This window comes from Aplidium turbinatum, chromosome 16, assembly GCF_918807975.1.
Source record: "Aplidium turbinatum chromosome 16, kaAplTurb1.1, whole genome shotgun sequence".
NCBI classification, from domain to species: Eukaryota; Metazoa; Chordata; class Ascidiacea; order Aplousobranchia; family Polyclinidae; genus Aplidium; species Aplidium turbinatum.
The window spans coordinates 3,253,572-3,275,243 of NC_137487.1; the positions used below are offsets into that span (position 1 = coordinate 3,253,572).

Consider the following 21,672-nt stretch of genomic DNA (forward strand, 5'->3'; position numbering starts at 1 on the left):
GTCATGTAGGTAAAAAAAATCAGTGTCAAAGCTATGACTGTCACAACATCGACGCTAAAGTTAAAGACATCCTCGGAACTGTGTGATAGGATGCCTGAGTCACACACCGTTGCACAATCTCTTTGTTCTAGCAATCACCCAAACACGGTACCTTGGTAGCCTGCTCTGCCACTTAGTCCATAAGCTCTTAAGCCGTCCTAGACAGCCACTTTATGTGATCCAAATATCAGATCTATACCAGATCTGACCAGACAAAGTGGCTGTCTGGAGTACCATTTTCTGCACCCTTCTAAATCGTCACTCATTGACTAAAAGCAAGAGACTCATTTATGGAAGCCGTTTAATATCTGCTCAGCGAATCTCATATACGATGCATGCCTTCACCTAATTGAACGGACTAACAATGGAAAACAAAATGGAGATCAATTCATCACCAGCAAACTTTATTCTTTCAATCGTTATGCAGACACTCCTACCATCGTCTTGTTGATACCGAGCCAGGAAAAATTGCAGCATCTTCTTGTGATGAGACCAAAGGTCACAAACATATCGTCAACTTGCTGGGTTGAAAAGATAGATCTTCAGCCGAAAGCACTCTAACGTCAACGTTTGTTTGGCGCAATGGTACCGTGGGTAGGAGTTGCTAAAATGTTCTATTAGACTTGGATTTAAAACAAATAGGTGGGGATTGAAAAATCATTGTCGGCCAGTTTCTCTGCGACACCAAAAGTTTGCTGCCAGGGGGTGTAGCTAGGGGATATCTTTGGACCCAGATCCAAAATGACTATCCGGGCAGGATAACGCAAAGAAGCTACAGCGTATTGTTTACATATGATGCGTTTAACAACCAATCCATGTTTGTGTACAACCTAGGATTTCCTCTCTTTGTTTTCGAAAAGGTGTTTCAATTTGGGTCCAGAGATTTCATTAGTATTGAGCTCAACTTATTATCATAAGGACCCTTGGTATAGCCGTGTGTGTATGAAGACGCACAAAAAATTGTTTATGTCTATTAACTGTAGCCTACCGGTAATAAAAATCCTTTCACTTTTGTGCAAAACCTATTACTATTTGTCCTTTTTTGCAGAGGTAGGCTACTATGACTTCGTTTACGTTGGCATTCCCTGTCTTTGTAACATTTACTTTTATTTGGTCAACTTCTTGCCAAAAATCTAAAGCAACACAGACATGCAATTTTTCGTTCACATCAAGAGGCAAGAACGATACATCATCCATGTCTGTTCAATTGCACTATTCCAATGAAGATTCACAATGCTTGGAATGCGCTACAGGTCCCAACAATGCGTTTAAAACTTTAGTAAAAAGAGAGAGGGGAAGACTAAACAAACCGGCTCGAGGAAACAGATTCTGCAAGATGAGATGCAATGGAGTTTTGTGCTACAGCAAGGAGGAAAATTTTTCTTGCCACACTGCTGAAAGTATCTTTCGAGATGAGAGCAAAGAATTTCGGTCATGTCATAGTGGTAAGTGCTGATTATATTACTTTCACACAAAATTTGAAGTATCATGTAGGCGTAGATAAGAATCATTCCAGCGTTTCAACCATCTTAATGAAGCGATTCCATAAGCTATATAGGCTAATTCCTCTTTATCTGTGGTTTCGGCTTGTCAAAAGTTGACATTGATGCAGCTACACAAAATGTCGCAGCCTTGCACCCTCGATGCCTTCCCGACTGCACATCCTATCTTAATTACTCAACATCCCTCATGGTATCTCAACTGTCAACAAATACAAAAAGAGTGTCATGTAGCATTTCAGTGTCAACTATGTTGTGTGGAGCTTGCTTCTCCCTTTCCCTGTAATATCCTAACCATTAAGCACGGAACTGTTGTTGTTAGAAATAAAAAGCATCATTACACACAAACATAAACAAAATTTTCTAAAATCTCGACCTGGTATGGAATCTCAACTTAGAAAAAGTAAAGAATATTTCATTCAAAATGGTTCACATAGTTTAATGTCAAAAATTAAACTTGTCTGGTTCGATGAGTGTTAAAAGTAAATTTTTTTTGATTTATTTAGGCCCACCTTGTATGCACGTTACCATTGTGGAGTAGCCATACTCGCTTTTTGTTTGTTGTATTATGCGTTGTGATAATTACACCCTTTGTTTGTTTTTGCATTCCTGTAATAAAAAATAAATTTAATTAAAATTTAATGCTGAAGCAAATTGTAAGGATAATTAAAAATGTCATATATAGGCTACTATGAGGTTAAACTTTGCTTTAATTGAAACCCGTTTGACACCCTTCTTGCTGTGAAGATAAACCATATTTACCTAATACGGCTTCAACTTCTTTATGCACTAGAGACTTTTGTACATGTCTGGTTTGCAAATTGGCACACTGTTAATTTCAGCTATTACACGCTTTGGGATGTCTAATACTCTTCATTTTATGGCTCCAGTTATGTTCAGTTTCGTCAAACGGTATGACGCGCTATCACGTTTGTATGCTACAGTTAGACTTGTTAGAGCATAGATTACGTCACTGTAATCTGCCATGGGTTCACTGCATGTTTCAGTGAATTTAGTGCGAGCAATTTGATTTAGATGACACGTAGTGTAGCTTACCACACAACAACAACAAAACTATCAGTATTTGAAAGAAATACGTCTCAGTTGCAACTCCTCACGGTTGTCCGCTTACCGCTTGTCACAAGCCATATATACACAAATCTTTAAACAATGAATATTCTTATCAAATTTTACAAATAAGCAGATTTCCAAAACAATTGTTCATGTTCTTTCCTGTGATTGTGACGTATGTAAGCACTTACGTCTTCAGTCACTAACGTTACAGCAGTTGCAATAAGCAAGCCATCGAACTATTGTTTCAAAGAGTCAAATTTCTTTCTGACGACGTTGCAACTGATTCATGTAATCTGTGGTTGTGAACTTTTATGATTACAGACCAAATTTAAAGAATTAATTGTAAAGTTTGCAGTAATCTTAAAATCGAGTGATATATAGCGAAAAAAACATTCTTAAATATTTGAATAGTTCTTTTCCTAACGTTCAATAATTTACGGACCCCCCTTAAAACTTTCTAAAGGTCCAGAGTTGTGAATCACTGCATGACATGCTATTTAGTTTGAAGTAATTACAACAGGGTAATTGACAATATTGCTAAGTTTTAAACAGTGAAACAAAAGCAAATACGACATCTTCTTTGTGTTGTTGGCCTTCCCTAAGCACCAGGTGAGGACAAGCAACGTAATAATCGACGTACATAGAAACATTGTTGGCTTTGTGATGAGGGAAACCTGGCAGTTCGTCTCTGATTTCATCGTCAACATTTTTTTTTCAATTTTAAAGATTCATAAAATTGCCTTGCTCTCATTTTTTCTACAAATTTCTCACTCGCCCAATTGATTAATTATTGTATCGTAGCTAGGACTCAGCCACCAAATCAGTCATTTTTACGTCCATTTAACGCATGCAATTGTTGAATCAATGTAAAAAGCTGATTTTCCGGCTGAGAATATTTTTGTAGTGATTCGAGTTTGCATTTCGATATTGCAATATAAGATGTTTGATGAAAATTTTTAAAAGGAAAATATCAGCATGATTGTCATTGGAAGCGTTTCAATGGAGAACTACTTCGTTTAAAAGTTGGAAATTTGTTTTCTATGATGACTTGCAATGTATCTTACTTTTTTTAGAACTATTTTGCACTGTTGCAGCAACCTACATCGTGTCACGTGTGTCCCAATAGTGTGCCTGTGCTGACCTGTCTAATGCAGGGGTGTGCAACCTTTATTACAAGAGGGCCAGATATAAATAACTGGGTGAAACCGCTGGCCGCACGTTTATTTAACATTTGATTTCTAGTAGTTGCAGGCACAAAAAAGTAGTTTTTTTTGTTTTTCAAGTTATTCTTATGGCATTATTAGGGGTTATCTCATTGCAAAAATAATACGTTAAGACGCATAAATTTCTGAAGGAAACTGCTATTCAAATTTATTGTCACACCGTCTTTAAACGAGTTCAGTGAGAAGTTTGCAGCTGGCTTCTTTTCCCGACGGCTTTTTCCAAATTTACTTTAATGGAAGTGCTTGCAATTCGAAGTTCATTTTCCGAGTGTTCGTCTGTCAGAAACGATCAATAGGGAAATTTCATGATGCTCATTTTAGAAAAAAATTGTTCGCACAAATACGTTGAGCCGAAAAAAGCCATTTTTGAAGCCATGGATTTTTTTAAATGTGGAAAGTCATCTTGGTTGAGATGTTTTTCGGTAAAAATCGCCAAGATTCTTTTTTAAAAACTTTACTTTCAAGTCCGTTTTCTCTTGATGATCAATCAGTTCAAGTTAGGCTATATCTGCTAGTGCTTTGTCAATGTCTGTGTTGAAGTGGCGAAGCGAATATACCAAACAAATGTTCATGAATTCCTTGAAAAGATTTGAAGTCCTTGAAAGGAGCCAAAAATGCATAGCCTACAACAATTGTTCAAGTTGGTGTGCAAATTCAGTTTTCTTCTCAGGATGCATTCAATAATTTCTCAAAATTGGAAAGTGGAAAAAATTTCCTGTCTGTTCGTGAGCTTCCCAAAGTCGTAATTTGTTCACAATGCCTTTTATGTGACCATACATTTTTACGTTCCAAATAATTAAATACATTGGATTAGCGGTGGCCCGTAGACGTAAGACGTAGCCCGAAGACGTATGGAACCGCAGCAGACACACAAAAAAGATGGATGTGTGCATTAACGACACCTTGCGCATCATCACTGGCTGTCTCCGCCCCACACCTACTGCTTATCTGCCAACTTTGGCTGGCATTGCTCCTGCTCATGTCCGTAGGGAAGAAGCCTCTCACAAACTGGCTCTACATGCGAGACTCGATCCTCAACACCTTCTCTACAGTCACTCCCAAACAAATGGACCAGTCAGACCTCAACGCCTATCATCAAGGCGCCCATTCCATCGATATGCTACACAACTTGTGGATAAGAACTTCAGCTGCATGGAAACATGGACCCAAGAATGGAACGAGCTGCCACATATCCCTCCCCAGTTTTCAGTTATGCCAGCACTCTCCATCCCTCCTGGAGCAGACCTCTCAAGAAAGGCATGGGTCACATTGAACAGGATCAGATGTGACGTTGGCTGTACTGGAGCTAATTTGTTTAGGTGGGGGTTGCATAATTCGCCGATATGTGTCTGCGGAGCGGTAGAACAAACAATGCAACACATACTCCACGAATGTCCCATCTTACGACCCCCAAGTGGAATCACTGGTATTCGACAACTGGACCCAACTACCGTATCTTGGCTGCACGAGGAGGCATTGCCAATCTAAGCTACTGCAAGTCAAACGAGAGAAGGAGAAGAAGCGGTGGCCGGTGGGAGATTTCTAAAATGGTTAACAGAAGGTGCGAAATCTAGAATAATCCACTCCGCAATGAATTGTTCACACCTGCCAGACTAAATTAACTTATAAACACGTTTCGCGGGCTGCACACAATTCAAAATTGGCACATCTTCGCGGGCCGCACAATTTTTCTTCGCGGGCCGCATTTGGCCCGCGGGCCGCACGTTGCACACCCCTGGTCTAATGGATGGTTTACATTAGCCGAGGATGTCATTACATCACGGATTGGCTTTTTCTAAATAACACCAGTGTTATAAACAAACTTTTTGAAAAGAATATCTATGCAACTGAATGGCATGGATTCTTAGGCTGCTTAAAACTTGGTGATGAAATATACGACGCTTTGAGCGTTGCAATATTGAACAAAGAGAACATTAATCGAATACAACGTTTATATTGAAAAACTTTAATTGGTTCAGGTGTAACAAATCTACTTTTGTTTGCTCGGTAACTGAGAGTGCTCGAAACGAATTCTTTGCTTAAAAACTGAATGTGGAATCTGGAAAAGGGAAGGTTGCGACAAAACAAAATTTCATTTTAGTTGAAGCTGTTTTTTTTTCACATTTTTTTTAAACTTCTGTGAACCACAATACTCGGCCAGTTTTTCAAGAACATTCAAATTTAAACCTTAAATTTTCTTTTTCTATCTTTTGAGGTGTGTTTCACTCTCAGCTGTGTTTCACAAAAAAAAAAAACTCTCCCAAAGACACAAAATTTCTCAAACCAGTGGTCCCAGACCCCCGGGGTTTACAGTGCACGCCTAACCATAAAAGACTAAAAGACACAGGGACTGTCGAAGAATCAGATCCGTTACTCCTTTGTCAACAAATCAGGCAAATCTAAAATGTCTGTGCAAGAATGTTGGGTATTGCAAATGACGTCGGCCTTAAAACTATGTTCGAAAGAACAACTTTGCAATTATTTTGGGTAAAAGTCATTAAGGAATAACCTGAGATCACCACTACGACCCTTTTGCCATTCCAAGCCCTGGTAAAAACTTTAACATGGTCTTTGATTTAACAAAAAAATAAGCTGTAAGGAAAAAAACTAATGTATATAACGTAAACGAAAGAATATTAATACCACTTTCTTAAATGTTAGTTTTTTTATACTCTCGTTTTAGTAAACCCCCGAGTAAACCATATTAGTTTTCCCTCATCCTTCATGTTTTTCCTCGTTAAATCTATGATCACGTTAAAGCTTTTACCGCTAACCCAACCTGAATGAAGTAGGATTTTCTGCAATGACAGAAACAAAAACAAAACAGCGAAGTAAAGCAATACCGCTCAGGAGTGAGTGTTTCTTATGGGCCGTTTAATTGAGGAGAGTCACGTTCAAGGGGGTTCTCATTGATTCAGTATTCTAGTGAGTTAAAATGGCTGTAAATGTTAAACGCCTTTATGGCTAAGGTTCAACTGTATTTTAACTTGAGGGTTTAATAGGCGACTTAAAAAATTTCAAATGTTGAGCAGGCCTACATGGAAAAGTTGGAGGTCACTGGCTTATTGGCTTAACATTTTTTCAGAAAGAAAAAAAAAAGTTTTAGAAAAAGACCCAAAGGATCCAACATTGATTGGCTTCTAGTTTTGGTTCACCGTTGTTATTGTGAGTTACCCGCTTGTCAATTCTGTCTACGCGGGTGACTCATTATTTGTAGCTGGAGTGAAGTTTTTCGTAAGACCTGCTGAAGTATTTATCTTTCACTGTTGCCTAATGTGAATTTGAGATGGTCAGTTTCAAACTTTTCCTAGTGAAAGCTTTATGACAACGTTAGTAGTTTGTTTTTGTTTGTTAACGTTAAACTAAAAAATAATTCCGAACTGCGACTTTGTTTGTTGCAACAACCTCCCTGCTTCATTCAACAAACAAATGACATTGCATCGGTGCATGTTTATAATCAAGATTTTTCTGGTTTCAGATAAAACTGCAACAGAATCTTCTGGAAGATCTAAGAATCAGGTGAAGATGTATTACAGACAGCTTTCGTTTCTTTTTTATGAAATATTTGAATAGGGAACAATTGTGTGAGAGTAAAATGACCACTAATAGCTAATTGTCTAAGTTCACTATTTTAAACACATTGATAGGCGACAGCCTGTGGAAAAAGTACGCCTTAGATTTGGCTGCAATTATAAAATTGTGATTTTTTTAATTGTGGTAACAGTCTCAAGCTACAAAGAGCATTGACTAACAACAAAGTGATGTCGTCGAGGAAAAATCGTGAAAAAAATCAAAAATTTTTCTGTGACAGTTAAAAACGTGTCCGAAGTCATCGTGAAATTTTTTTATGCTTCTTTCAATATAATCAAAAATTTAGAACAAATTAATATTACAAATTGTCGTTCAAAAATACCAACAATAATGCGCGTTGTTTTGTAGTGTAGTAGACTATCCGTAACAAGTATGCTACATGTACTGTCCCAGACAGCAAAACCTGTCACTACTTCATTAAATTGACGTTTGCAGGCGTTGAGTCAATGTAGAAATGACGGATTTTACTGTCTGGAGTGGTATAGCGTTTACAGGGGTGTCCAGTGGGTACTTTTGTGCCGGATAGTATTAGTGGCCCAGAACGCTTCAAGAAGGCTAGAGAACACAAAGAAAGCACCGTATATTCTGCATCTAAAGTGCGTCTGCATACAATTCTTGTTGTTTACTAACAAGTGTTGCTTTTGGGGAAAACTACTTGTTTTATCAATGACTTTGCTAAGATTTTGTCAATTCCCTATCCCTTGATAAGTTCCTTTTTTTAGAGGCGTCTTGTTATGCGGCTATGGGATCCGGGTGTCTTATAGGTACCAGGCCTAAAATATCCTTTGAAAGGCACTGGCACTGTGTAGCGTCACAGCAGGTCCATACGTCAATCTAAATTCAGGCTAAAGTTGACACAACGACATTAAAGTCTTACATTTTATAAGCTTATTAAGTGTTCAAGCGAGGTCACTTTTATTATCACCTTGACTTATTTACAAAGGTTGATTCTGTTTTTATTTTATAAAACTTCGGGCTTCAACAAAACTGGGGGCCCATTTGCAACTTTTCTTTGAAAAGCAGACTAACTCGGTTACATAGAGGGAAACAATTGAATCAAGTGGAAATATATAAAATTGAATTCCTTAAAAAGACTCTTACCACAAACAGCCTTCCAATGCCATTTGTTCAAGTTTTTGTTGTGATCTGACAAGGTCCTAAATTTAAATTAAGTCTCACCAGGGATTGCTTTCACTGAAGATGACGACAGTATAGTTTTTATAACGTTTGCTGATCATGAGTTTAGTATCTACATTTTGCGCATTTTATTGTAAGATTATTTATCTACTCCATGTTTACAAAATACCTTGTACCTTTGTATATTTTACAAGTGTAAATACAAACAACAACCATGCTGCTGAAAGCGAAACTGAACCTATTACTTGACTCTTGGTTGTCCGTCAAGAAACAGGAAACAAATGCACAAAAAATAAAGAACATTTATTAAACAAACGCACATACAACTCTTTAGTAGTTACGAAGCAGTAACAACAAACTTGGCTTCTCTTCATCACCGTAGTTTTGTTTTTATTTTGTGGGTTTCCTTTGCAACTTCTAAGGTGACTATACTTTCAAAACGATTTGTTCTATTTGACTGTCACAACGTCAACAGACGTTGAATCCATGTAATAAATGACTAATTTAATAGCTGGATCATACGGATAATAAGCAACAAGCTGACATTTTCTATAAAGTAGCAAATGATAACTTTTATTACTTTTGCAGGTTCCTCTTATTATTGGCTTTGCCGTTGGCGGGGTTATGCTTGCGGTAATAATTGCAGGGGTGTATTTGGGACGATCCAATAAAAATATTTCCCCAAGAAGCAGCGATGTAAGTGGCATACATCATACATGTGTATATTTAGTGTATTACATATGATAAATATTTAATACAGTATATCTCGTAATATAAAACTTTAGTTAGCAATATTGATAGAAGCCCTATGCTGAGGTGTAGAATCGATCCAATTATATTTTCGATATCTGGGCTATACTCTGTACTTAATATGGTTTTGTCCTAGCCATGCAGTAGAGTATTTTTAATTTGCAATCAAATTTTATAAATACAAAAATTAACACAGTTGGGCCAAACGTGTTACTTCTATATATAGGAGTAAAATACGACCATGACTTTCACCAAATGAGCTCTACATAACGTTATGACTGCAGTGATTGGAACAATGAGATAAAGTAATTAGGCTAAAATTAAGTGTGATAAACACTGTTGTGACAGTGCTTGTCAGATAATTGACTGCATTTCAACTGGTTGACAAATTACTATTTCCTGTCAATCAGCTTATTATGTCATCAAAAGTGTTGCGCATTTCCTTTCGGGCAGCACAGGCAGTTAGATGAAAATGCAGGTAAGTTGCAATGAATCATGTCTTTAGTCTGCTGAGTTCACAAATAACTCTTTTCGTAATAACTCTTACTACCGGTGTTGCGCCATTAATTTGAAGAAAAGAGTTTTTGCAAAAGGAAACAGACACTTTCAAAACTGCAGCCAGATTTAGATTAACAATAAAAATTGATAATTGCAAATTGTTATTGAATAAACTCAGTGTAAAAGTCAGCGCTACAACTTTCGTGTAAATCCTGTCAAAAACAAGTCCAATCCAGTGATGCAAATTATGTGCAACGTTTATCGCAAATTTGTTCTCTTTTTATCAAATGACCAATTTGCAGCTACACTGAGATAGTGCCCACCAGCGGACAAAAGCAACAAAATTAGTCAACTAACCCCCACTCTCCCCTAAAAGCACTTCCATTTTCACTCTAAAACCGTTCTGGTTTAACACTAAGGCTACCAACTTAATATGTTTGGATCATTAGGCTACATTTTGAAATAAGTAAACTTTCGGCTATTTTTTTGCATATCCTCATCAATCGCCATCTCCGCTTGCAGCAGATTGTAACAGCTTGGGACTTGGGTAATCTGCCTTCATGAGTCACGATTTTGAACTAGCTCGCTCAGTGTCGCCAAATGGAGCGCGGTCCATGTCTGAATGTTGTTTTGCCATCGTTTTGGATGGGTGCTACGTTTTCTCTTTTCTTTGACTTTATCTTCTGTGAAAGCTTTGCTTGTTCTGAAATTTAATCTTTTAGTGTGGTCGAACAGTTTTAGAACTTTTAATTTTATTGTTGCTTCAATTGAATGTAGCTTTGTCATAGTCAACAGATGTTCTGGTTTCGTGTGGTCAAGTAGCGTTTTATTGACCAAGCTTCTCAAGATGTGATTTTGGAAAGTTGTAAGTTTTTCATTGTTGATGATGTCCAATTTACGTATTCTATACTGTAGTGTACTGTAGAGCATGACTGCCAAAACAAAAGTGTTGAAAAATTTTGATGTCAGTTTAATTGGAAGTCTATTGGACTATAATTACCAGCTGGTATTAGGCTTACAGTAGGCGAGTTTTAAGCTTACCTATAAGAAGTTTTTTTACGTCTTCCTCTTTAGGTTGCCACAACTCCTGTCTCAATGTCTTACTCGGAGTGGATCTCAAATTACTCCACTGGAGGAAGAGGATCCAAAGTAATGAATCATCGAGTCCAGGAGGAGACAGAAAGCCAGTATTCTCAAGACGCTTATCAATCTGGAGATGTTTACAATATTGTTTATGACGACAATAGCCTGGAACGCTTCCAAGGGAATCCTTCAGGTCCAACAATAATTGAGGTAAGATTCCTGTTGAGTCATCTGCATCCTTGCAGGTCGTACCTCAGCAGACAATCGTCAGCGTCCTAACGAAAATATTATGCCAGCTGGACAAGACAAGAACGGGATTAGTTATAGTTTTTAAATCTTTATCCTCGGACTGACAAGTCTTTGATAGGTTATTTCGCAGCTTCACTTGTAGAGGCTTTAAACCATTGAAGCAGGGCTGGTTGCAGAGATTAACGATGTGAAGCTTATGATAGTTGTTTGCCGGAAATTTTTTTCATCGACTAGGTTGTTTACCACTGGCAAATAGTTTGTTTACCTACTTGCCTTTTGTTTGTTTACATAGTTTGTTTGTTTACCATCCAGTTTGTTTACCACTGGTAAATAAGCTTGTCATGAGTTAGTTTGCCTTATTGCCTTTTGTTTTCATGCCCCAAACGAAACTTTATAAACGGAAACTCAGGTTTTGTCGCATCCGTTGGGAATTCCCGACTTATCACCAGCGCTAACTTGATCAAGTTCAGAGTAGTTCCAATTAAAATTGACCAATCACAAAGCTTTGTTTAACGCGTTGACAGGAATGTGCTCAGGTCCATTCAAGACGCGTTCACCCTGATCTGATGGTTCACAGCTGATCTGGTTAGTGGTTACACGACCACTTTAGCTTTATTGCTTCCTGAGTTTTATGACTTGGCAAAAAAAAAAGCTGTAATGCTTCAAAGCCAAAAGGTTTTTGTAGTCGTCAACGTGTTTGAACGTCGCTAAACGTTCATATTTTTTACGAATTGCAGCTTGCATTGACTGATTTTCTCTTGATCTTGCCTGAAACCAGCAGGATTTTTAATCAACTAATCATTTTTACGAGATCAAGCAGAGCAGAGCAAAGTAGAGAAGCTGTTGCTAAATGGTAATAATCATTTTAACTCGGCTTCTTGGATACAATTGTCGCAAAGAGATACTTTTAGTGAAAAGCCAACAAAATCATCAATTCAGAAAATTAGTGTCATGGAATGGGGAAATTGAGAGCTGCGTCAAGTCAGGCTGGAAACATATTACTCTTTCAGTTCCATTGCAATTTTGAGCTCTTTCAATCCCATTGTTTTTTACTTTGAATAACTTATAAAAGGAAAAACAATGCAAATTATTCTGTAACAGTTTGTGAAAATATTCAACTTCTGGGTTATAAACTTTTGCTTGCAACACTTTTAATAACTATAGGTTATGTTCGATCCAGGTTTTGTATGTGAGAACTTCATATTTTCAGTGGTTTGTCAGTTGAAAAATTAAATGTTCTTCTTATGCTAATGTTGGATTGCATTTCAGGTGGATGAGGCTTTGGGAATAGATGAATCTTTGCAAGAATATTCAGAAAATTATTTCCAAGATTCTGTTGAGGATCCGTTCTCCTCTGTTCATGAAGGAACAACCCTTTTATATGGCGGAGATCAACCAGTTCAAACCAGTCATATCATGGGCCAATCAGTTCAAACAAGTCATAGCATGGGCCAACCAGCTCAAACCAGTCATAGCATGGGCCAACCAGCTCAAACCAGTCATAACATGGGCCAACCAGCTCAAACCAGTTATAGCATGAGCCAACAAGTTCAAACCAGTCTCGTGACAACGGCTAGAGAAGAGGCAAACAACAACAATAAAGGTTCAAAAGCGTCACAAAGCTGCGCTGGCTGGCCCGACTGCATCGAATTTGCAACTAACTCACCAACGGCTTCTAACAAACGAAGAAGCATCGGACAATGGAGTGACGAAAGTGAGATGGAACGACGTCACGTTCACCCATTGGGCTCTAGCTGTGGATCTGGTTTCTATCGACCTGGATCTGGAAAGACTTCCAGAAGTTCCATTAAATCAACGAGACGTTCCAAAAGTTTACGACACAACTACGCCAATATGACGCATGTTTTCGTCGATGTACATCAAAATATGACGTATAGTTGTGATGACCTTTGCTCAACAGGGTATGACTCTATGTCATACAGGAGGGAAAGTGACTATTTGCAAACAATCGCCAGCAACCAATCAATGCGTTGTCCAGATTCTTGGTTGAAAATCGAAGTTGACTTTCATGGTGAAAATCGCAAAAAATCTTGTGACAATTTTGTCAGCATGGAGCAAATTCGTACAGCGCGAAGATATTCGTTATAAATAAAATTTCAAATTTGTTTTTATTTAAAAAACGTTTGTATGTTCTTTCTCAATATTTTTACTGCTTTTCTTTTTCTAAAACCTGCATCAAAAATGCAACTTAATGAAAATTGCTTCAATAAGCGAAATGTACCGGAGTTTGGGATATCTGGCACAGATGCAAGTCGTGGTTAAGTTTTAAACCAATGCTGGTCGGATTTGGATCTTGTAAATTTTGCATAATTTTTCAATTTGTTTTCAATTTATTAAAAAAGTTAACTTTCGACTTTCAAACAGTTTTTGGCTTTCATATCGGTTTCAGATTTTCATTTTCTTGTTTTGACCTAAACGAAACTATATCGTCACTCTTAATATGCTGTAGCTCTGAACTTCTGAAACTGCGTTTTGATTCTGACGTGCAATAACAGAACTATAGGCCTACACGTACCAATTGTAGGCTAAGTCGCAATTCGCATGTTAAATTTGTGTTTTCAGAAAGCCTCAATGTGTTACATTACTTGAGATATGCAAAAGACAAACTACACCATTGTACGAAACGAAATAGGCTACTGATAACTAGGCTACTTTAGCCTGTTCAGCTTATGTCGATGGAAATCTTACAGCAATAAAATATGTTCATAGAAACTGTAAAAATGCATTCAATAATAAGAACAATGATATAGCCAAAATTTTTTGGAGGTGGCAGCCTATCCCATCATCTTTCGTCTTTGCCTAACACATGAAAGTTTGTAGCCTTACAATATGCTTTGCATGGCGCATTGGTTCATTGAGTTAAAATAGTTATGCGTAGCCATGGACTTCTAAATAGTAGAACCTGGACTGGACACGCAGTGGACAACATGAGGCCAAACAGTTGGTACAACAGTTGACCAACAGTGGGCCAACAGGGTTAGTTACTTGGCTGTTGACTTACTGTTGGCCAACTGTTGTACCAACTGTTTGGCCTCATGTTGTCCACTGCGTGTCCGGTCCAGGTTCTACTATTTAGAAGTCCATGGCGTAGCTAATCCACTTTTGCACTTGCCGTCTTCGTTAGTAACTAGACTACAGGCGCATTCTGTTTCACACTGTTGGCCTAATCAGTGTCGCACTTGTTCGAGATGTGCAATAAAGTATTTGAAATTCTGTAGACTTTGATATCGTACAACACTGTTTTTGTTGATTTTAATGGTGCAATATCGTATTGAGAGAGCAGGCGTGCAGTAGCCTAAGTGAACGGAGTAAATGTGAAGAGTAGGCTACAATTCAACGGAGCAAACGCCAGAATTAAACGGAGGAAGTGAACACGAATCATTCGGGTTTCGGAAGAATAAAGAAACGGATTAGCTGGCCACAAACTAACAAGACAAGTGTGATATTTAAAATCAATAAAGGCCAAAAAAGCAGGGGCATAAAATATTTTAGAATATTACATAGGCTACAGTGGCTACAAAGGCGTAGCAGCAGTCAAAAAAAAAATTCAAAAGTCAAAATCTAACAGAAATATATCAAAAGCTAAAACCATGGCCCTATAGGCCTACCTTGACCAGTGGTACCGAAGTTAGTTGAGGATTGGGGGGGATAATTCAACAATTTATCAAATTTTAGACGATTTTTGATCATTGGGGGGGATGCAAATTTTTGTACACAATTTTAGTGGTACAGGTATTAAGTTTATTAAACAATCACCGGACCTCGGTAAATTAGCTGCTAACAGCATAATATACAGATAAGAAATCATGGAGATAAAAGTGCTACCAGTGCGCTTGTGAATTAATGCTTGTTTCTTAAATCCAAGACAATTTAGAACTGTGATCAAACTTGCGTGGAGTACGCCAAGGATGTGTGGAGTACGTGGAGTACGCCGAGGATGTGTACTCTCTCCATGTCTTTTTAATTTGTATACAGAAATGATTTTTCGACGCATTGATGATAAGAAAGGGGTAAATGCTGGCGGATTGAACATAACAAATTTACGCTATGCTGATGATACTGTTCTTTTGGCTGAATCACAAGAAGATCTTCAAGAAATATTGGACAACGTTAACTTAATTGGAAAAGAATTTAATATGAAAATTAACGCTGAAAAGACTAAATCAATGATAATATCAAAATCACCAGACACTCCAGTACCCCAAATTATAATTGACAATGAAAATATACACAAAGTTAAACCTTTTTCTTATCTTGGATATTTAATAACTGAAGATGGTAGGTGTGAACATGAAATTCTAAGACGGATAGAAATTGCAAGAACTATATTTGGAAAAATGAAAAATGTTTTAATCAATCAAACTTTAAATTTATCAATTCGTCAAAGAATATTAAAATGCTATGTCTGGTCAACCCTTTTATACAACTCTGAAACTTGGACAGTGTCACAAAAAATGGAAAAACGGATCGATGCCTTCGAGCTCTGGTCATACAGGCAAATTTAAAAAATTTTATGGAAACAAAAGATCACCAACGATGAAGTATTATCTAAATTTAATTCAAGCAAAATTCTCTTACAAATAGTCAAAAGAAGAAATTTAAGTATTTTGGACACACAATAAGGCAAAACTCGTTACAAAGATCATCAATAGAAGGAAAGATAAACGGTAAAAGAAGCAATGGTAGACCAAGAATGATTTGGACATCAAACATCACTAAATGGGCAAAATTAAGTTACGAAAATGCAGTACGAACAGCTCATGGTCGAGAACAATGGCGCATTGTATCCAACCCTCAATACGAGGAAGGAACGTAATGATGATGATATGATCAAACTTCAATAAAAGAAAGACAACAGCAATGCAAGATGCTTGCACACAACTAAATCGAAATACAACTTCATAGCAAATATTTTTTTCTAAATTATTGGGGAGGATGCTGCCAAAATATTGGGGGGATGTATCCCCCCATCCCCCCCTACTTCGGCACCACTGACCTTGACGCATCCAACACTGCAATATTGTAAGGTTAGGCATCACACAAGATTTAACTTGAAAACAAGTGTTTTAACTAGCAAACACCACCAAACGAAACAATATTAGAGAATACTGAAAGCAAAGAACATGCATTCTAGGCTATAACTAATTACTAACATTGTATAGGCTACCGAACTACAAATATTGACTGAAGAGCCAAAAGACCATTGACTAAAAAACTTTGTTTAACAAACCATCGCTTAACCTTAACCCCACTGATAGAAAAGAATAGAATAGCTTGCTATAGGCTATGTTCCGGACAATCGTTCACCAAATCAAACGTCACATAAAACCGTTATGGTCTACTTAACCTAGCTGGCGTCTTACGTCATGGAAGTTGCTAAAAATTGACCCAAGATTGCAACATACTTCGTAAGACCTGTAAAACATTGCACCTGTAGCATAACATTGCACAACTGCTTGAACTCCTGTTGAGAATTGCTTCACAATGTTTATCACTATTACGTCACAGAAGCTGGTTACGTGCGTTTGAAATATCTCAAGTCAGTTTCGTCATTTAGAATTGTTGTTTTAAAAAGTTGGTCGAATATTTAACTGTTTGCTTGGTGCTTAGGCCTACCAACTAGACGAAATTTCCGTCTTTAACTCAATAATTTGTATTGTGGTGACAAGTTTTCTACTGCGTGGTGCATACGCGTTGCACTAATTTTCGACAGCCGGTGCTGGCTATTTTTTGCTGAAATACAATTCTTGAAAAAGACTTTTCAGAAGAGTAAGCTTATTTATTTTTTCGGGGTTATCGCATACAGACGAACGGATCCGGAATTTTATGTTACAACTTTTCCACGAAGATATTATGGTTTACCGCTGTGACCAGGCTGCTATAGAGAAGCTTCACTTAGTCAAACTCGGTGACCTGACCTAGGCTTCGTCGCAGTGGTTTAAAGCATCTGCAAGGATGCGAAACTGCCAGGGTTAAGCGCTCAAAGAAACGTTTCTAAAGATAAAAGGCCAAAGATAAAAAATTCTTTAATTAATCAATTATTGATCAGAACAATATATATCAGAGTCTAGAAATAGGTAGAAACGACAAAATGCGAAAGTTATAAGTCAACGTGCTCGACCGACACCGAAATGACCGAGATAATTAACCAATTTAAAATTTGGTATTGCCTAAGTCTCTGGGTCTACTTAGTTGCAACAACTTATGGAACGCTCACAATAGGAACACCTGTTCAATTCAATTCAGTTTATTTTTCTTTGTCGAAAAACAACAGCAATGATAAAGATAAAGTTATCAATAGTGTAGGTCTCCAATTGTGGTCCTTAAAAGTGGAGAACGGAAACTTTGACATGCTTTCACATTTCTCTGAAATGAAGAACAAAGAAGTTGCACCTAAAATCATTGGAAGAAAAAAAATGAGAAGTATTTTTCCAGCTTGTCCAGCTGGACTCTCATATTGTTTTGAATCTTAAATAGAGAAAAATTAATTGACATCCGTACGGTAACGATGGAAATTTTAAGCTTATGCGCAAGCAGATGCATCTCAAAGAGTTCTGGATAAAAATTCAAAATGAATATTCTTGTGTTGGAAAGAAAAATATTGTGCTTTTACTGCAGCTTTTCACTTCAAAGGCTACCTATGTGAGAGTAGGTTTTCCGTATTATCGAACATAAAAACTAAACAACGAGAACGACTGCTTATAATCGAGGAAGAAAGGCGGGTGGCTTTATTGACTGTGCCCCCAGATATTAAGGGTCTCTGTGCAAGAAGTCAAGCCCGAATTTCACACTGACTTTTGAATAAATAGGCTACATTTATTTACCCTCTCTATACTCAGGGCCGGATTTAGCCTAAGCGTTGCCCTAGGCAGATACGAAAAGTGCCGCCCTCCCAAAAAAAATTTTCGATGGTGCGCTACGATTTATATTTTCAATTCCTTACAAAAAAGTTATTTGCACTGTTTATTTGAATACATCAATGAATGTCATTGTATAGGCCGAATAAACTAATTGTTTAAAATCGCTTCCGCCGGGCTTTTTCTCTTGCAAACAAATCAATAATTTCTTCAAAGTCTGTAGAAACAAGTAAAGATGAGTTAATCCTCAAAAATGTGAGATCATTCATTGTTTACATACTTTAAGCATCAAGGCAAGTACACAAAATAGCCTGCAACTTTTCCATCAATCTAACATTGACTAAAACCATTTTTTCTAGGCTCATTTACTAACAGTAAAACAAACCGAACAAAGATTAATAAAAATTGCACAGACAAAGCCTACTCCTCCATACTAAGCGAGACAGATAAATAAAAGAAGCGCTAAGCAGCACATATTGTTGAAAACCAATCAAGCGTGAAGTACTCTAGGGGCGATGACTTGCCATACATGACTTGCCGCACTGTTTATAAATGTGTGTGATGTGATAACATATTTAATAATTCCTATATAGGGCAAAGTGGGGCGTGTTGTCACAATTTTTACAAATCAGGATATATCTCGTTTTGTACCAATGGTATCGAGATGCTAGATAGTGCAATTGAAAGAAGTATCATTTGACTTCTTTCAGCTACAGCTAAAGTTTTTCTAGGTTATTTCGTTTTTACATAAATGCATGTTTAATGCAAGTAAATGGGCTGTGACAACACGCCCCCCGGGGCGTGTTGTCACAAAATTTTTGCTCATGCTTTATGATTAAAATATGACAGAAACCAATAAAAAATGGTTTTAATACAGGCTGAACGAATAAACAAATATGCGAAATGCAAAGAAATTGATTAACAACATAGCCTATTGATAAAAAGTTTATGCTCATTTTCAAAAGCAATAAAAATGTCATCTTAAGAATTATGTGTCACTATCGAATATACAACCAAGCAACCACACGGCATTTAACATAATCGATTAAAATTGAACAAAACTATAAGCTACAAACGTTTTCGGCCATACACACGTTAGCCCTTATCAAGTAACAAAAAATAACTGCTTATCATATCTACAATGAAAATGAATAACTGATCTAAACACTGAATTGAAAAACGAAATGCAAAATGAAACGGCAGAACATAGGAGAAAGGCACATCACATGGCGTTTCAATTACACCAGGCAAAGACGCATCATATGACGTATCAAGAAAAGACGTTGAGTAAATAAGAAGCACCTGAGGCAAACAACTGTGTATTGAGGCGAGGATTGTATGATTTTATTAGCAAAGCCTCGTGGATTTTAGTGTCGAATTCGGTGAAACATTTACGCATAATTCTAAAGGACTCCAATGATGGTTTGTTACTTGAACATGTTTGACAATCGAATGCTTTGCTTGTTCAAATTAGTTAAATCCAAGTGCTCCCTCACTCTCGTGGCCAAATGCCGCGTAGACATACCGATGTATGTACAATTCGCGTCATGCGAACAAGTGAACTTGTAGGCTACACGACATTTGAACACAAGTAGGAGGGAGTCCTAGATTTAAGCTGAAAATAATAGCCAACTTTGAACGTTTTATACACAGGAACAATATCCACGTTGAACTTCATTTTGATAAAACTTGACATATTACTGACAAAGCGTCTCGATGCTTTACCCACAAAGGGAACTGTAAGACAGTTTTTCCATTCACGCTCGTCCGCCTGAGAGTGCGTAGAACGTGAATCCAAAAACCCCCTCAGCACCTTATTGAAAAACCATGTGGGGTAGTTGTTCGCAATAAAATCCTATGTTAATAAAATCCAATAAAATCCCAAATTCTCCTATGTTCTGCCGTTTCATTTTGCATTTCGTTTTTCAATTCAGTGTTTAGATCAGTTATTCATTTTCATTGTAGATATGATAAGCAGTTATTTTTTGTTACTTGATAAGGGCTAACGTGTGTATGGCCGAAAACGTTTGTAGCTTATAGTTTTGTTCAATTTTAATCGATTATGTTAAATGCCGTGTGGTTGCTTGGTTGTATATGTCTGTGGTTGAAGAAAGTGACCTCTTTACCAAAATTGTACTATCGAATATATGTGTGTATCATTTATCCATTATTAACTTTTTTCTAAAAAAACGTTGTAATTTAACAAATACGCATATTACCTTGTTGTATAAGCAAAAATATTTTTTTATGTTTCTTAACATCAAAAATGCACACCATGGGGCGTGTAGTCACAGCTGTGACAACACGCCCCGTGGTATGAAATCACGTGGTTTCAACAACCATGATTGTGTACATCTCTACTTGCATGTCTTATCTGTTTGGTATGATGAAAAGAGCAGGCTTAAAGCAAACGAATGGTATCTTTCTTGATCAGTTATGATCATACCTTAGTTTGCCAGACCAATTTTTAGTTTAGTTATAAAACCTGATTTTGCCCAAAATTCAATGGAACTCCTCATAATTTCTGCTGTGGTGACAAATTAATTAACCTTAATTGCTTGTAGCCTACGAAAGAGAACTGAAAACTATGCCTTCCATTGAAAACTCGTAGTTATACGCTTGGGTTATCACATGGAAATCGTGCTGTGACAACACGCCCCTGTGACAACACGCCCCACTTTGCCTTATCTGTTGTGAATTATTATATTCACGTAGAGTATTATCAATGTAATATATTCGTATATTTTGCCACCCCCAATAATTTGCAGCCCTACGCAACTGCCTACTCTGCCTACTGCTAAATCCGGCCCTGGCTATAGCCTACTGTACAACTCATGCTGTGTTATTTCATACAGAATACAGTTAGCCTACTTTTAATACAGAAACCTCATAAAATTGATCCAGTTTTGCCAGGGTGTCGCAAACTATTTATCTCTTTGATAGGGTGCCGCAAGGTCAAAAAGGTTAGGAACCACTGGTGTAGGAGAGAAAAAAACAAAACAAAGACCAACCACAGAAGTAGTAAGTTTATAAAACGTGTATGCGATGCAGATTTAAAGGCTACGTAGATGAAAGTAAATTAGGCTTAGAACGGCCACCAAAGCTAACAGTTTAAAATTCAGGAAGCTTGTTACCTTTTGAATATCATTTTTGTGTAGCCTAATTAGCCTAAGTTTAAATCGACCTTGCACTTGCAAGTGTTAGGCTAATTGTAATTGTAGGACTATTATCACAAAAAAAAACAATTTATTTTTTCTATTTCTGTTCTAGGTTTGGTGCAGGGCTAGTTTGGTGGTTGTACAATTTTAAGATAGTGGCAGTTTAGCTAGTAGCCTATACAACTTGGGAAGTTTGTAGAAATTTCAAGATCAAAAACTGTAAAAATTTGTAATGAGAAAAATAGTAAGTTCTGATTACAAAAAGCAGAAAAAGAGCCTTGGGCTGGAAATCTGATAGCACGTGTGATGGAGAAGACAATGACCTCGTTTTTGTTCGAAATCACTCAAAAATTGGAAGAAAAATACTTTTTGATGAAAGTGAAGATCAATTTTGGACATCACCTTGAACTGGACAAAACATATTGCAATGGAAATGCTCAAGTACCCTTTGTAATGAAACTGTGCTTGTGAAATGAAATCACGATTGGGGTTT

The 21,672-nt window shown here is 37.2% G+C and overlaps 1 protein-coding gene across 1 annotated transcript; it reads left to right on the top strand.

The window, feature by feature from the left end:
* Positions 1 to 1,327: 1,327 nt before the first annotated feature.
* LOC145785709 (uncharacterized) lies at positions 1,328 to 14,093 on the top strand. Its single transcript, XM_082597404.1, has 5 exons — positions 1,328 to 1,484; positions 7,314 to 7,354; positions 9,152 to 9,259; positions 10,886 to 11,104; positions 12,413 to 14,093. The coding sequence occupies exons 1-5, from the start codon at positions 1,376 to 1,378 to the stop codon at positions 13,250 to 13,252; spliced, it is 1,317 nt and encodes a 438-aa protein (XP_082453530.1). The 5' UTR covers positions 1,328 to 1,375; the 3' UTR covers positions 13,253 to 14,093.
* The last annotated feature ends 7,579 nt before the right edge of the window (positions 14,094 to 21,672 follow it).